At 36.3% G+C, this 18,198-nt stretch overlaps 1 protein-coding gene across 1 annotated transcript in view; it reads left to right on the plus strand.

The window, feature by feature from the left end:
* CSMD1 (CUB and Sushi multiple domains 1) overlaps positions 1–18,198 on the plus strand; it is a 1,092,714-nt gene that overhangs the window by 867,922 nt on the left and 206,594 nt on the right. Inside the window, exon 22 of the mRNA XM_053939637.1 lies at positions 13,627–13,796. Within this exon, the coding sequence (XP_053795612.1) occupies positions 13,627–13,796 (170 nt within the window). The remainder of the gene's footprint in view (positions 1–13,626; positions 13,797–18,198) is intronic.

Genomic DNA, 18,198 nt, shown 5'->3' on the forward strand with positions numbered 1-18,198 from the left:
ATATACCAAGTGTGGGAACACTGGGACTGCCAGTCTCCTCACAGAGAGTTTCTCATTCTTAAACTGTTTATAAGAAGGTAGTGGGGTCATCCATAAAAAAATCTCATTTTCTCTCAGAGCTTCCTCAAAACACTCAAATAACAATGGCGGATTCCCTGACAATTGTTCTCATAGCTGATAACTACAGATGAGACACTTTACTCTTTTTTACACAACAGTACTGCCTCTCATCTTTCCAGACATGGTAACTGCATTTGGGAGAACTATCACATGATTTTTACTGAGCTAGTGACTCACTGCAGCACATATGCTACAGTTAGTTTTTTCTGCAGTTTCCCACAGTATAAAGGATATGGACAGTATTTTGAATGGAAAAAAAAAAAAAAAAGTCTAACTGTATATAGCTGTTCTTTGAGATATGTTGTCTCAATGTACATTTACAGTGTTCTTTTTTACCCCTCTCCTCAAAATTCACAGTAATTGAGAGGAATGTGACATTAAGGGGAACTCTGCTACTTTTCTATTTTGTACGATGCACAGAATTGAGTAATGAGCACATGTCTATAGAAAATGTCAAGGGAAAAATATCTTTTTAGCAATGGCTACCTGGAATATAAGCATGCATAATATCTTGAAATGTCACTAGCCCATATCTTTTTATTTGAGAATATTGATGTAAATATTTGGGTTTTAACTGTTCTGAAATAACTTTTGACCTGTAAGGATGTTAACCTTATCATCTGGTGTGCTGCTGTAATTGGTGTGTTTGACAATGTGTAATAATTTAATTTTCCAGATCTACTTCTGGATAATATGCTTATAATTTAAAATTACTGGGTTTGCATTGTGGGTGTAGGTGAAAAACAAGCTACTAGAGTAGAGAAAAGTTTCTTCTGATTATCTTTAGTCTAGTTGAGATTTGCAACCAGGAAACAGCTTTCGTCCCCTTCATTTGTTGATATTTTATCCAGTGTTATTATTTGTTATTTTGTTGTTATTATTGCTTTAATTATTATTCCAGTGTTTTCCAGAAAATCATTCAAAAGCATGCATTTTGTTAGTAATGATGGTTGTGATGGGTTGCTGACACCACTTCTACATATATAATTTATACCCATTATGCCATTTGCTTTCCATAATTGCAAATGTTATATATACCTTTAAAAATATATACCTTTTTACTTACCACCATGAAGACAAAACTATCTAATCGTGGATACATATTCTTACCACTTTTCCTTCCAGCAATAACTCTTTTCTCGTCTACCTATAATTGCACAGTTCTATTATAGTTTCATTTACATTTCACAGCTGACTACTTCTTCCTGAGGACAAACCCCAGCTTTTAGCAAGTAGTCCCCCTAGAGCACAGATCCAAGAGTACAGCTTCAAGGCAGTCATGCACCTCTGCGTATCCACAAAGCTGTGTGAGTCTCAGAAGTTTGATGAATAATGGTGGAACAAATTCTTATTGAAGACTATTGAAGCCCCTGATTCTGAGGCTAATGTCCACCTAAAGGAGACTGTCAAAATCAGATTTCTGATGTTATCATATTGTCATCACTAACCTTTTAAACAGGATCCACATTCTATTTTCAGGAAATCTATTATTAAGGCAGATTTTCTAATCTCATCTAACAAACCAAGACTATGCTTTTAATCATACTTTCCTTACTTTAGAGTTTGCTTTAAGTCAAACTATTCAGGAGCTTTCTAATACTCTGTCTTGGAGTTGTGTTACTGTTAGAAAATTAATTGAAAGACTCATAGGTTAAAGGAGGCATTCCTGAAAAACCAAACAAACTGGTGAACCAGAAGACCATGAAAGCAAAATGAAAAAAGAAGTTAAAAAAAAAAAAAAAAGAACCTCTAGGTCATTAGAGGTCATAGGAAACGGTAAAAATCTTCCATTTTCAAGGCTAGGAGAGACTTTTCTGTCCTCGAGGAAGGATATAAGGGAGTTGTTTCAACTTACACACAATTGTTTTGAGTCTGAGGGGAAAGGGAAAGGGAAAGGGAAAGGGAAAGGGAAAGGGAAAGGGAAAGGGAAAGGGAAAGGGAAAGGGAAAAAGGGAAAGGGAAAGGGAAAGGGAAAGGGAAAGGGAAAGGGAAAGGAAGGAAGGAAGGAAGGAAGGAAGGAAGGAAGGAAGGAAGGAAGGAAGGAAGGAAGGAAGGAAGGAAGGAAGGAAGGAAGGAAGGAAGGAAGGAAGGAAGGAAGGAAGGAAGGAAGGAAGGAAGGAAGGAAGGAAGGAAGGAAGGAAGGAAGGAAGGAAGGAAGGAAGGAAGGAAGGAAGGAAGGAAGGAAGGAAGGAAGGAAGGAAGGAAGGAAGGAAGGAAGGAAGGAAGGAAGGAAGGAAGGAAGGAAGGAAGGAAGGAAGGAAGGAAGGAAGGAAGGAAGGAAGGAAGGAAGGAAGGAAGGAAGGAAGGAAGGAAGGAAGGAAGGAAGGAAGGGAGATAATTGAAATAGCACCTACTGTGTTCTATAAAATTAAAAATCTATAGATCTATATAAATCTATAAAATCTTTAGATCTATAAAAAAATTAATAAAATTAAGAGGATGCTTTCCTATTAAAACACATCTAAATTGCTTGTTACATAGCTTAAACTAGCATGTAGTACACAAAATTTGTTCTGTAAATATCAGCTGCTTACATGGATTCAATTTAGATTCTTCACTTCCCACATCTGCCAACTATGGAACTCTGCCAAAACATAGCATTCAAAGACAAGGTCATTAAATCATCTTTCTATAAAGGAAAAAAAAAAAAAAAGATCTGTATGGTTACCTGTGTCTTCTTAGCCTTGGTGAGGAGTAAGGTATGTGCAAAAGCAGAAATGTTTAACAAAACAAGATACCTGTGAGTATGCATATTTCCAGAGATAGGTGGACAAGAAGTAGGGGCTGAGGCAGAGGAGGGAGTTTACACTGCAGTGTCAAATGAATGCATCTGATGTACACTGAAATTACTTCCTTAATATTTTCTGAAATGTGACTTTATCATTTGCAGTAATCCTCTAAAAAGGTGGAAAAGGGGAAAGAAATTATCATTATGATTTCAGAAATACAGTCACCATCTGACTTGCTCTTGGTACTTGTACCCTTCAGTAACCCACTGAGAGTCAATGTCCTTCTCCTCACAACCCTCTCTGACGTTGACTTTCTCCCACAGAAAACCTTTCAGTAAGTCCAGGTCACACCAGAAAACCCTAAATATCTTTGAACCACACTGATTACTCCACCACATCCAAGGGATCCTGTCTGATGTTACAATTATATCATGTTCTGGTCTGGCCAGTGTGTTTAGGGGAAGGTAGCTTGATTGACTCTGGGTGGTGTGTGAGCAAAACAACAAGAATTCTCAAGATTAGAGTGAAATGACACTGAATTACTAAAATATATCTATCTATTATATCTATCTATTAATCTCTATGTGTGTGTGTGGTTATGTGGCAGGTTTATTTTACAGCAGTTTGGTTGCAATGGAAAAGGGTATGTGGCCACTGTTGTTATAATCAATGAAAATATAAAAAAACATAATTTAAGAAAATATATCAGGAAAGAAAAAAAAGAAAACAATAAAAGTAGATAGTGGAGAGAAAAGTTATCAGTGCACGAGGATCCATCAATAAGACTATTGCAACTTAGATGTCCATTGCTCAAAATTATGATTGTGGTCTTGATCCATTGAGGGTGGGGAAAGCCTCGCCATCATAAAGTTCAGAGGGTCTTTGATAGTTTATGACACTTATGACCTTTATGACCTTTTCTAATGTTTCATGCCTTATCAGAAGGGATGAATACCTTAAGGCCCATGTGTGAATGTCCCAATAACTTCCCTGGGAATTCAGTTTTACATCTGAGCCAGTTGCCTTTTCTCTTGTCTGGCTCAAAGGCCAGCTTGTTGCTAAACAAAGATCAGTATGTAGTGGTCATTGTCTGGTGATGAGTGCTCACCCTCTCTGCACCATGGCTGCTCTTATGCATATCAGAGGTTTTACCACCAACATCCAAAACTCCTTCTCCTCCCCTTCCTTTGGCACGGTGCAAACCTGGCTTCAGCAAAGCACCCTGCTGCTTTTGCAAATGAATTATTGTTTGAGTTATTAACCCTTAACATTCCAGTCTCTCATAAGAGGGAAGAAACATTTGAATTGGTTCTTCAACTCTCCTTTATGTGATTGTCTCTACAATTATATTATTTGATTTGCAAGTTGCTTTTGTCTGCTTGTCTACACTTTCCCTGCTCACTATCTCTTTAAGAAAATGTGTAATTTTACCTATGTATGACATAAAATGAAAATATTATTTGTGCACTACACACTACACAGTGTACACTATATTCAGCTCAGGCTAGCCTTTCATGGTAAGGATTGAACAGAGTTCAAACACAACATATAAAAGAATAACCTTAGTTTTGAGTGCTGGGTCTTTTTTGTTTGGTTTGGGTTTTAACCTGCATTATTTCCTGTCCCAAATGAGTAATTTCAACTGTACAGAATTCCTAAATCAAGCTGTAAAAAACATAAATGATAAAGCTGAAAAGAAAGCACTCCTATGTATTTTCATTTCAAATTTAAATGGTGTTGCTCCTTTATTAAATTTTATATGACACTTGACTTTTAATAATGCATTAATGCAGTATTTGAGTAAAATCTTCACCGAGGTATTGCTCACTGGTATTCACATTAATATCACATTAATTTATCATATTCAGTTGTTATATTAAATACTACTTGAATAATTGGTAGGGTGCTATAATAAAATGCTGACACCATTTAATAATCTATTGCTTTTTAATAGTTTAGTTAGTATTCATTGCAAAGTCATCAATTGTAATTAATATACTCTGTCATGTTGTTGCATTGAGTTAATTTCCAGTGAGATTGAAATGTTAGTGTGAATGGGATTAGAGATTTCTGTGAGACCCTTGAGATCTGATATTCATTGTTTTCTTTAAAGTCTCTGTAGCATTAAATCTGGATTTGAGTTCACCTTTAAGAAGTCAAACTAAGTCTGAAAATTGCTGTTCATTTTTAGCTAGAGTTTAGGCAGAGAGAGCTCTCATTTAAGAGTTGCTCATGAAGAAGAAATCTTACATAACATCAGTAGCTGAGTCTCTGAATCTTCAGACAGAAATAAGGATGTTCATGCATTCAGGATCCACTGTATTTCAGAATTCTTTATTTAAAGGCTATGTTATGTCTATAGGCTGTTTTTCATTTTATACAATGTATTAATACAATAGTTATTTGATGTTTTTGATAATTTCTGTTTCTTTCTCTTAAAACATAGCATTTTTATAAATACAGTCATAAGGTTGTAATATTTAATCCCTTCTACTTTCAGTTTTTTGTCTGAATATTGAAGATTTGCTTGAGTTAATCTTGGAGTCTTACTCTGTCTGAATCTTTAAAATACAGTGCCATATAATAATTACAGGTTTGAGTTGTCTCTGTTTGAAAACTGAAACTTTAATATTCAGGAATCACTACAGATTTTAGTTGTTACACCATGGGCACTATGATTTTACTTTCAGAATTAAAAGGAGTGACTTTTATGAGACCTCAATTACCTTTATCTGAGGCCTGATATGAAATATTAGTCAGCTGTAGTTACAAGGAATATAGATTGCCTCAAGGAACCCTTTTGCCTTCTTTCTATGGTTTAATGTTATGTCTGCTATGTGTTGTTTCCTACTAAGACAAATAATGTAGGGATGTTATGTCCAAAGATTAGTATCACAAGATACTAGAAAGAGTAGACAAAAATCTCAAAATAATTTAAGTACAAAAAAATGCCCATACCTTGGTTTGTGCCAATAATCCCCTGAGGCCAATTAACATCATAGGGTTTGTTTTGAGAATGTGAGTAGTGTCTTTTTTTCAGTGGCATATGGATTGAGAACTAATTAAGCCAGAAAACCACAGAAAAAAGTTTGCCTGATGTTGAGGCCTTCCTTTCCTGCTCCATTATTCTGTGCATTCAAATGGTACAAAAAACACAGAATAAGAAGTTTGTTTTCAGCAAAGCATTTCAGTAGGGTTTTCACTGAGGCATTCTAACCTCGCCACCTCGTCACCTGTTCTAAGGAACAGGTGTTCCTTAGAGTATTAAGAGAAGCTGACATGAACATGCTTTAGTAGTGCAGTCCACAGTCAATGACCTAACTTTACTTGAAATCTATCTTAGAAAAGCAAAGAGAAAAAGAGAGAGAGAAAAACAGGGAATGTCACTCCTCAGCCACCAACTGGTAAGAGGAAGGAAAGAATCCTCAGACAAAAACTCTCTCCAGTAAGGGTATTGGTCACAATTACAATGACAATGGTAATGAGAAAAATACCCAATGTCGTCTTGCATTCTCCCTGGTACCGTTATATTTTTCATGCAGACTTTCTCAAGATCCTCACTGGTAGCTTATGATACTGTTTACACCAAATGGATCACATGTGGGTGCTGCAGACTAAATAGTGTTTTACGTGATATATTTGTGCATATATTTTATTGTGTAATATTTATTGTGCATTAAAATAACTATTACCTGCTTGTTATCTACAAGGTTCTATTCAAGTATGAAGTTACAGGATAAACATTACCAGATCTTGAATGATGTGATCTTTGTGTAGAGTTACAGGCTAAAATTACAAGGCTAAAGAATGAGAAGTGGGATGAGAACAGTATGATTTAAGAATTGATGGCAATCACTTTTTAGGAGAAACTCAGCATAACATTGTTTCTGAATTCAGTAGTGCCAGGTGAGAAAAACAGCACTTGTGAAACCAGAATGAAGATCATTCTGCAGCTGGCAGTGTGCAGATGAAAAGTTATAAGTGCACCCTCAGTGTGGAGGGCAGGCTGCAGAACTGGAGATGAAGGACTGCTGACAATACAGACTCAGACACTGTGCAGTGAGTTGTTGTAGAAACTCCATGTGCACCTCAGTTTGATGCAGTGTTCCAGTTAAAAGGAAGCTTCAGCTCCTAGCAGTGTATCACAGTTTGTACATGAATCCATGCTTGAGTCCAGTTATGTATTGTGTCTGCCCTACAAAAGTTGTATGTCCAGCTTTAGAGACCCCTCACTGACTGTGGGGGGACCCTAAGTTTTTGCTATTATGTGAAAGCAGAGCATATGATGCTTTATCCGTAATCCCCTTTGCTCTTCTATTAATGTTGCATAACCATCCTACTGGATAACAATATTGTCCAACAGAAATATAAAGAATGTCTGATCTCAGCTTCTTCTCATACTTCATGAACTGCTGCACAATTTTGTAAACACAACAAAGGTATTCTGCACTCAGTAGAGTGCTTTGTGTCAGAGAAGCCTTTAAACTGACAACATACGATTTTTATTTGATCTCTGCTTTGGAGATCTGCTTAAAATCCTGTCAAACCTTTTAGCAATATGTATGGAAGAAAAAATAATAAAGTAAACTTTTCCATTAAGCAAAGTTATTGTTACATTTTACATGAACTATATTTCAAAGCAATTCAAAAATCCCTGAATTTTGTTTGTTTTATAGTTTGTGCTCATATTCAGGAAGTGTTTGATGATCTTCAAAAGATCTACCCTCTGCAGTTTCCTTTTATCCAATTTCAAGTGAGACAATGAAAGAAAGAAAAAAGTTATGTATTTAGGTAGAATTTTGTGACTTTATTAAGCAAAAGAACAAAGAATGGGGTCAAGTATCTGTTCCAGACAGATTACTCTCTCTGAAAGGGAATTAAAGAACAGTTTGATAAAGCAGCATTTTACAGTCTGCTGCACTTCTTACCAAGGTTATAACAGACAATTTGGAAACTGTAGTGAAATTAAAGCATGTAGTTCCTCCTCTAAAATCTTTTAGAGGAGGAAACAGTCAATATGAGTATTTCTTTTGCTTTCATGGTTTTCTGGCTCACTGGTGGGGTTTTTTTCAATTATTTTTCTGGGTTTTTTTTTCTTTTGACATACTTTTTACATATTCTCTGCTGAAAAATATCTTGAATTACACTTCTTTTTGGTCACAGGATATATTTGAAATACATTACTAAATTGAAATAAATTAAGTGAGAACTGGATCTTAATTGTTTAATCTAGAGAGTGGGTTTAGGTGTTACTGACCATGTTAATAGTAAAAAATTTTAGAACTTTGAATCAATGTATTTTGTATCTTGAAAAGTAAAATAGATTGATACAGAAACAAAGGAGAGGGAGACATGCAACACAGAGAAAGGATCTCTGTTACATCATAGCATGTATTTCAGCACTACATCTTTTTATAGCAATTTTTAGATATTATCTCATATACAGATTTTAAGTTTAGTTATATTAGTTATAGTTTTTATATCTATAGTATATAGTTATTATACTAATCTATGCATATCACATAACCACACAGAGAGCACTGTGAAATATGTTAATTTTCTTTAAATGCTATAGCTTGAGGAGTTAGTCCTGAAAATACTATTTACATAGAGCATGTTCAATGGGTCTGTTGTAGTTTACCTGTTCACCTAAATTCACCCTGATATTCCAACACAAGGTTGTGGATCAAAATATGGAGACAGACTATCAACAGTAATTACTTTAAGATCAGTAAAGATTATTTTCCTGGCAAATTCTATACCTGTCAATGTTTGCATAATTTAAGACTTGCAGATACTAATACAGATATAGTTGATTTTTATTGAGGAAAGGGTGCATATTGGTAATATTCAGTGAATTGTAGTTAATTAATGAAATTACAATCACATACAAGATGTTTTTTCTCATGTGGGGGAGTGAGAAATCCTTTTCATCTTTCTGGGCTGGGGAGGCAGTTCATTGTTGTCAAGATGAAAACAGGTTTATGGAACTGAGCAGGTATCTGGAAGGCATTGAAGTTAGGAAGTGGCCAGTCAAAAACTAAAGAGCTCTTTCAAGATAATATGATAGCATTTTTCTGTTTGAGATAATAAAGTCAGTAGTTACTTATAGAACACATGTGCTAGATAGGTAATGTTTCATTACATCTCTCAAGGCTGGCAGTGCTTTAGTTTTCAGTTACCATAGGTGGACAAGCCATATCCCTTCTTTACACAAAACTGCTATGGCTGGATCTCTTATCAAGAATATAAGAGATGTGTCTTCATTTGCTTTGTATCTGTAAAATAATTTTAAAGTGTATCTGATGCTTGCTAGCAAAATCAGCATGTCAATGTGGCCAAAGGCTCTTGTTTCATTTTGCATAAGGAATTAAAGATTGGAGGTGAAGAAATGGAAGTGAACATGAATATATGTTTCCAGTCTAGTAGTTCGGTGCTCACAAGGTAACAGTGAATACTGATTCATGAGTTGCAGTGTTGCTTTGTCTTCCCCGGTCCCGGGCAGCTCCGGAGAGCCTGGCTGAGGCACTGCTTCTCGGCGGGACCAGGGTGCCGCTTGTCCCAGGCGCCTCTGTGTTCCGCGCACGGGGGTGGGGCTGGCTGCTTCTGCTGCCATGTGCAAGGGACAAGACAAAGAGGGAAGGAATGTCTACTCGGTCCGCATGGTTAGCTGGACAGCTTTTATTGTTGCGTGGAGCTACGATGGAGAAGCACGACTCGCTCCCAGCGCCGCATGAACAAAATGGCGCTGGGACTGGGGGGGCGCGGGGTTTTATAGGGGGTGGGCTGATGGGGGTGGAAGCCGCCCTTGCCCAGTGGGGACAGGCTACGCAGGAGTGACGTGGACCGGGGTAACCAACGGGGACACGACAGGGGCGGACACGGGGCTCCAGGGCGAACTGGGTTGTGGGGACAGGGTAACAGACACCGAACTCTCCGGAGTGGACAGGGGGTTGACTACAGGACTGGCATGGTGATGCTCCAATGGTAAGAGACCAGGAGTGGACCACCATGGCGGAGGGGAATACGGGGGGTGCACAGGGGTACACAGAACTCGGCTAACTGACATATATCAAAACCCCTAATCTGAACGCAAACCTGGGATGCGACAATGAGTTACTTCAGAATTTTATTTCCCAACTGTTTAATGTATGAGTTTCTTCGAACAAGTTTTCCTTCTCCCTTATTTAATGCCCTACATACTGTGCTAAAGAGATTAGTCAACATTTGTTCGCTTTGCGATTGATTTTCAAATCTCTGTGTGAGGCAGAAGTCATAGGAGATGCATGTTCAAATCCCCAAAGTGAATTGAATTTAGGTGTCATACATATTGGCTGCATGTGTTAATTATGATATAAAAAAAGTAGCAACAGTATCAGCTACTGTAAATATTTTTAAAGAAAAAACATTACTTTTCCCATACTACTCAGTAAAATATCCGAGCCTTGAAGAGGAGACATGCCTTTGACTGCTTAAGCTTTTCCTGCTGCCAAGGACAGACTCAGCATTGCATTTCATTGAGTTTCTAGTTCATAAGCATGGAAGGTGTGGTCATGCAGTTCTGGACTGTAGTGTGCAGGAACAGTTAGAAAAATGGTCAACTGAAGTCCTTAGGGCATAAGGTCTGCTGTATATCTGGGCATTGGTCACAAAATAGCAGAGATTTCAGTTATTAGCACACTTAGAAGCTCCAACAGTCTGGAGAGAAAAGGAATTTTTCCATCAATGAGGACAACATTTCTTTGAAAAAAAAGTCATCTAAATCTCCAGGCCAAGACATTGGGAGACCTAATTAAACATGGCTTTGACTTGAATCCTAAGATTAGCAAAATATAGCTAGAAAACTTTAACCTGAGCTGTGGCAGGCTTTGTATCTGTTGAGGAAGGGAAGTTAAAAAGAAGGGCTTCATTTCCATTGAAAGCCTCTTTCTGGGGTCTGTGTTAGTGATTTGCTGACTGACACAAGATGAGGTAGGAAACTTGACTGGCCAGATGACATAAGCAAACCTTTGTCATGATAATGAATAGAATGATGGGGCCTGATGAAACTGCATAGCTGTCAGATATTTGCAAGGGATTCCAAAAGGGTAACATGAATATGGTTTTATAGCATTGTTTGGAGGTATATGAGTGCCAACTTGAGTTCAGAGAACTTTGCCATGTAATTAAAGTTTAGTTAATAATTGCTCATGTTACAATACATCTGCTTCTTTCAGAAAGTAGCATATTTTAGAAGGGTAGTAGTATTTTGTTTTTAGCATCCCTTATCTTATGTCAGTACTTTTATTCACAGATCTAAAATTACCATGGCTTTGAATCTTGGAACATAGACTTACTGGAGCAAGAAATATGTCAAGTTCTAGATTTTGGAAAGCTCATTGTACACTTTCTCTATAACTTCATATATCTTAGTGGTTTACAGTCACTCACTGAAACAAAACATAGAATATTGCATGAACATTAAGTAAGAAAAAATCCTTTGCTTCTATACTTTCTTCTCTTCAACATTGTACTTGTGTATTTCTAGTTCTTTAAAGGAGGTAAATAAGAAGATACTGATGGAGCCTAAGGGACCATTGGTTTTTGCATGCATCTTTACCCAGGCAAACAGTTGTTTGTAGAAGGCTCATGTAGAGTACTGGTATTGTAAATGTTTTACATTAATGTGGCATTAATTTTGGCATTGCTTTGAATTACATTTTATAAACTTAATCAGTTCCATCTTCTTCCTAAAATCCAAGACAAAAATAGCTACATATGGATATGTACACACCAATAGGTAAAGAGAGACATTTATATGTAGTCATATGTAATAAGTATCACACACTTGACATGCTTTACCAAAGAAGTATTGAAATAAAAATCTAGTTTTTCAGTGTACTACAGTTCTTTGAAACATTTAGACAATGTAAGGTGACTTTAAACATGTTAGAAATACTTTATAAATCCTATATTCTCCAACAAGGAAAGAGTTCATCTGTCTGAAGTTTGGTGGCAGGGGTTCTTATTTCCCAATACCCTTCTGCCTGTTAAATATAATGTAGCTCAAAACTGAAGATAAAGAAGGAGAGAATATAAAGCTCTACTTTAAAATAGTCTAGTGAACTCTAGCTTAACATGCCAGATAAAGATCCCGAGCCAGTTTATTGGTTATTTCCTTTTTAATTTTGCCTAAGGAGATCCCAAATGCAGACTAAAAATAAGGCTCCATGTAAGATTGTAATTATGTCACTCCAAGTGCCAATATCTAAACCTGACCACTGATTGATTTGACCTAACTTCCTGGAAAAAATTCACTTCTATGTCAAACCACGACACCCCTTTCCTTGTTCTCCTTTTCATCCTTACTTCCCTCCTTTCCCCTTCCCTCCATCCATCCCTGCTTTCTTCTCCTTCTCTTTCTTACTCCCTTTCTTTCTTCAGATTCATTTTAGGGAGGAAGTAAAAAATACACACTTTTTATACTTTTAAAAGCAAAAGGGACATAAATTTGGTATCTGTGAAGGCCTCGGAAATGTAAAACCAAAATGTTTAGAGTGCTTATTTGCAAATATAAATCATACATTTCTTCTTGAATTCTTCTCAAATAAATGTTTTACCATCCTAAAAACCCTAAAAATCTATTAAACATTATTAGAAAAAATACAGATTTTTTTTCTAAACCTACTACTTCTTTGATAGGGAGTATCTGTTGTTTTACAATTATACATTCATTTATTATTATTTTACCTGTTAGGTTTTTACAAAACTGTGAATGAGGTCTAATGATGTTTAGGTCAAAAACTACAGTGTATTTTATCCCTAGACTGAAAAATAAGATATCAATATCAATCTCATGCACCTAAAAAGAAGCTGAAGATTAATAGTTGGTAGGTTAATGTTATGTGGGATTTTATAAGGTGTTTTTAGGTCATTTTTAAGTGGTTTAAATATTGGTTTGAACAGTACACCAATATTATTTGCTGTCTGTTTGGATGTTTTCATCTATGTGATAGAATTTATGTTGCATATTTGGCATAATTTTATTAGTCTTTGTTCAGAATTCAAACTGAGTCCATAGTCTGGAACATACCACTCCTCCTAGTCTTTATTATTTTCTTTGCTGGGGAGCCACAACAAGAAATGTCTAATGAAAGTGTCAATAGGTGCTTACTACAGATGGCTGTGAAAAAGACTCACCTACTCTTTACTCAGAAAGGAAAGGATCTGTCTCCTTGGCACTGACTGATGTCAATAAATGTTGGTTTGTTTATTTTTTGTTCTTTTTTTGGTTTTATTCCAGATAGAGAAAAAAGGTGTTTGAATGCTCTTCATTTAGTACCAGATTTTTTTTTTTTTTTTTTTTTTGGCAGCTTACTGCTTGTTTAAATACTTAGTGCTTTTTTAAATACTAATTTGTAAAGCTGAATACAGAGGTAAAATCAATATTATGTTTATTTGAAATGTTACCACAATAACTATATTTCAATAAAGTATTCAATTTTTATGGTATCCAGGCTAACCTGCATTATTGGTTGGTCAGATGGGAGGACTAGGGGATAAATTGAAGGTAAAAGCACGTAAGTGCACATAATAAACAGACCCAGTGAAATGCAGGAGATGGCAACTGTGATAGGGATTCTAGGAGTTGGTCCTACAGATGAAACTTGATAGAAATACACTTTTTCTAGATAGCCTGTTAGAGATTTTATAGAGCATAAATATTATTGCTAATAACTCATATTTTCTTGAATTGGATAATTCACTTCTTTTGTTTTAATGTGTCTGTTTTCTTTAGCTGAATGTGGAGCAACTGTCTCTGGAAATGAAGGAACATTATTGTCTCCAAATTTTCCATCTAATTATGACAACAACCATGAATGTATCTATAAAATTGAAACTGAGGCTGGAAAAGGAATCCATCTTAGAGCCAGGAGTTTTCAGCTGCATGAGGGAGATATTGTTAAGGTAATAAGAAAAATTATTTTACTTTCTATGCTAAATATTCACATTGTATGAATAAATCTGTTTCCAATGGCAATTATCTTTCTTTTCATATCCACTAGGTGGGTAGCATCACTGCCTTTATACGAGATTCAATGATTTATATTAGATTCAAAGAAACTGACAGAGACATTGTGATTTCAATTGTCTTTCTAGAAGTATTAGACTGTTTAAAGTGGTATAAATCTTAAAAGGAAACCTAAAATGTAAACTTGGATTTTGAATATCTAGTATTTTTTTCTCTTTACACAATATTTATAAGTGTAGCACAGGGATTTTTGTTTTTTTCCCTAAATGGAAACTAACATTGCAATATTGACTAAAACTGTAGTTATAGAAGCTGTCTTTCATTCTTTTACATTTCAGGGAACATTTGAATCACGGCCTAAATATATACAGATTTTGAGTATGTACTTTTCTACAGCATGGTAATAAGTTGCCTTTTCCTGATAGCAGCTGTTGCATTCTTGTATGTACTGGAAATCCTGATATTCATCTGAAGTGTTGACCATACATTTACATTTACATAAATTAGTCTTTCAATTTTATGTCCCCAAATTTTTGGTTAATTAATACTTAAAATCACAAAGTATTCAGAATTCAGTTAGCAATTTCCTTTCTGGTTATCTCCCAGTAACCCATTTAACATGTTAGAAATTGCTGTCTCTTGATTTTTTTAATTTGCACTGAGTGCTTCACACAATGAGTTTAAAGATATAATTGTTATGGATCAAATATAAGTGGCTATATTTTTATCCATTTCATCATCTTAAGAGCTTCCTTATGTAATTAAGTGTGACAATTCATCTCCTGCAAAAAACAAGGCATTTACAGAGAGAATGAAGGTGGGGAGGAAAAAAAGTCTTCACTTTAATATATACATTTATATCTTTGTTATTATATCTGTTCTTTTCAACAAGTACTTTATTTGACCATGAAATAAGCAAAACTTATAGTTTAGTTTATAAAGTTACAATCAAAAGAACAGCATTTTCTCCGTCTTTACCCACAAAAACATTGATAATAAATGCTACCATGTATAAAACACTGCAATACCTTGGTTTTGCTTTTAGACCAAAGGGAATTGAGTAGGTGGATGAAATATGTGGTTTTTATTGTCCTTTGCTCCCATTATCCATGGTCTAACAGTGCAGATTCCCAGAAGTATTTTTGCTCTGAAGAGATGCAGGAGGGAGGAAAGAACTTAATTGCCCACTGAGTTGCTAGAATGTGGTACATAAGTCTCCCAGAAGCTTTGTAGATATCTGGTTTATAAATAATTTAATAAACTACTTAAAAATCTACAACAAAAAAAAACCCTTAGAAAACCCTAAAGAAACATTCAAGAAACTCAGTTATCTTTCAGAACATCTCATGAGTAATGTCCAGTGTACTTAGCGAAATTCCCCAGAGATACAAGAAAGATTTGTTTGAGACAAAGCTGTTCTGAGCAACCGGTTAGATACTTTCTTTTATAGACCTTTAAGCACAATACTGCAGAGGGTCCAAAGGACGAAAAGGCAAAATTGTGGTGATGTCTGAACTGCAAGGACTGTTCTTCGGTTTTGAGTCAGTTGCCACAGCACAATTTCCATTTATACAATTAAGCTCTCTTCCACCAATTAAGGTCTCTCTATTACCTGCATTTATGAAAAAAAAAAAAGTCTATTTCCTCTCTATTCTCTATAAAAGGACACAGAATGTCCTTTTACATGTTTCCATTGGAATCACCACATTGGCATGGTTATGGACTTCAAAGCTTGCTTTCTTTCCTATCTGCACCCAAAATAGGAGCAAAATTTGTTACAAACCCCAGCCTTCTATCTTGTGCTGCACAGAAGGAGGTTGCAAGACTGCTTTGCTGGAAGCTTGCAAGGGATGCACTAAGCTTAAGAATATTTATAAATCTTGTGCTGAAATATAGGACATTTTCCCAGCTCAGTATCTCACTTTGTCTTACAAGAAAAACCTGTATGTACATAGAGTTGCATTGGGTGTGAGTGCCCAGGCCCTGGCAGCAGTGGGGGCTGCAGGGGCTCTGTGACGGGACCGGCTGGGGCTGCCCCAGCCGGACACAGCCAGTTCCAGCCAGATACAACCACCACTACAGGGTGTGGTTGAGCCATGGCCAGGGAGGGGGCACCGCGGGGAAAGGTAGGTAAAGGGCAAAAACTGCTGCTCTATAGTGCGTGATAAAGTGGGCCAATAAAAGCCTGTAATAATAACGTAATAATCCTATGAGAAACAACTGCTGACTTTTAAAGTTTTAAAGGTTTATTAAACCTTAACAAAAAATACAACAAAAGGACTAAATAAGGAAAAATTATTATTATTACAGCACTGGGAGCCCCCGTAACTATCAGCCACATATTCATCTTCAAAAGGGATGCTCTGCCTTTTATACCTCTAGTCCCTCCTAAAGTCTTGTCAGTCAGCTCCTTCCTTTCCATCTAGTGGTGGAGATCACTTTCTTACATCTTGATTGGAGGTTGGGTATTATTATAATAGCAAGCCAACCCTCCCCAAATGCCCTGACTAATGAGGCCATCCTGTGATAACAATGCATGGGGGAGGGCATGTTGCGGTAACATAACTATACATTTTAAAAACTTCTGTTAACATACATATAATGTTCACCCTTTAATTGTGAGAGCCAACCATCTCATTACTCATCTATAACAATCCCAAGATCAACTCAGCAGGAGTGTCAGACAAAGCATATAATGTTACTATTTGAGGTAGGATCACTATAAACTCTGTGAGGATACAGTGAAAAGATTTCAGAATGTTAGCAATGTCAGCAAGCTATACAGTCCTTGCTTGCCCAGCTTCCATAGGAATATTTTAAAAAAATGTCCCTTTGGGATGATTTTATGCTATAAAATCTCTGCAGTTAAGGAAATTGGCTAAGTTTAGTTGTAAGTAATTTCTTTTTACTGTCAGAATAAAAAACTTCAAGAAAGTCAAGAAACTCTAGCCAGAATTTCCTTCTCCTTCAGGTGAGTGCTGTACATTCCCACAGCAGATGCAGATACAATAGCATTGTTGTTGGACCATTTCTCCTCATGAATAACTGTAGTACTATGCTGTTCTTTTGTGTGCATATTTTAACTCCAGTAAGAAAACCAAACACTTTCAGTTCCTCACAAATAGGGAAAAAGAGGCATCCCTGAATGCTTTGGTTAAATTAATCCTAAACACAGCTCTAAACAATGCTGTGATCATTCCCTGCTGCTCCCCAGACCAGCTTCTGCAGTTTGTCTACACCTCTAATGTTAAATTCTCGCATCTTGCACAATAAGGTGGCTCACTGGAACTGTGTCTCAGAAACAGTCCCAGGCCTATGCAGATCCTGCACTTAGGCTTTCTGAGGGAAGATTTGTGAAGGTGTTAGTAAGTCTGCATTAAATGCGTTCTAGGGATGCGCTGACAATAAATACTGTGTAGACAATCAAGTTGTGGTGACTTGACTCATACTCTGCCACTACTTACTTGCTTTGAAAATATAAACTAATCTATAGCTCTATATATCAGCTCAGTATCCAAGTGGGAATATTGAGGCTGGATATTGAGGCTGTAGAGTGCATGGAATGGCATATAATTTGCACGGAGTATTTCTGGCATCAGTAAGACTAGTGCATGAGGAAAGGTCAAACCTATTGCTTTCAAGAAGAATGCATGCAGGTTAATGTCTGTAATTTGTGGGCAAACATTCTGTTGCTGTGACAAAATCTGAACTTAAATTAGTGGGAAATAAATTTAAATTCAAGTAAAGTAATAGACACAGTTTCACCATTTTGAAGGACATATGACAAAAGTGAATATTTGGATTATCTCTTTATTTTAGAGTTTATCCTTTCTCACTCACTAACACTTCATCCTCCTGGTCTCCCTGTTTTAACTACCACTTGAACATTCATAGTTCTTTCAGGTGGCTACTTATGCCAGAATCTTTATAATTCAATTTCAGTGAATTTGTCAAAGGTATGAGGAAAAGCAGAATGTAATATTCTGATTTTTATCTCTTTAGCCAAAAAGACTTTTTTTTTTCTTCATGACCGAGGAAATTGTAATTGCAGCATGCAAATTATATTTCAAATGTGTTCTCCTAAATAAGTTAAATGTATGTACTAAATATGAATGAATAGTGATAAATAGTCTAGACAAGTTTATGAAATGCATTCTGTATCTGTGAAATCAATGGCATATGACATGACACAATGGTTGTACACAAGCTGTCTATTGGGAGTGATCCTTGGCCCACATTAATTAGCATCACAAGCACTGGTTAAAAAGTGTTTTTCCTAGGATGGTTCAATCAGCTTTTCAGTGTGGACAACGGAGATTCAGTGCTTGTATTTGTTCA

Source organism: Vidua chalybeata, chromosome 3, assembly GCF_026979565.1.
Source record: "Vidua chalybeata isolate OUT-0048 chromosome 3, bVidCha1 merged haplotype, whole genome shotgun sequence".
Lineage (NCBI taxonomy): Eukaryota > Metazoa > Chordata > Aves > Passeriformes > Viduidae > Vidua > Vidua chalybeata.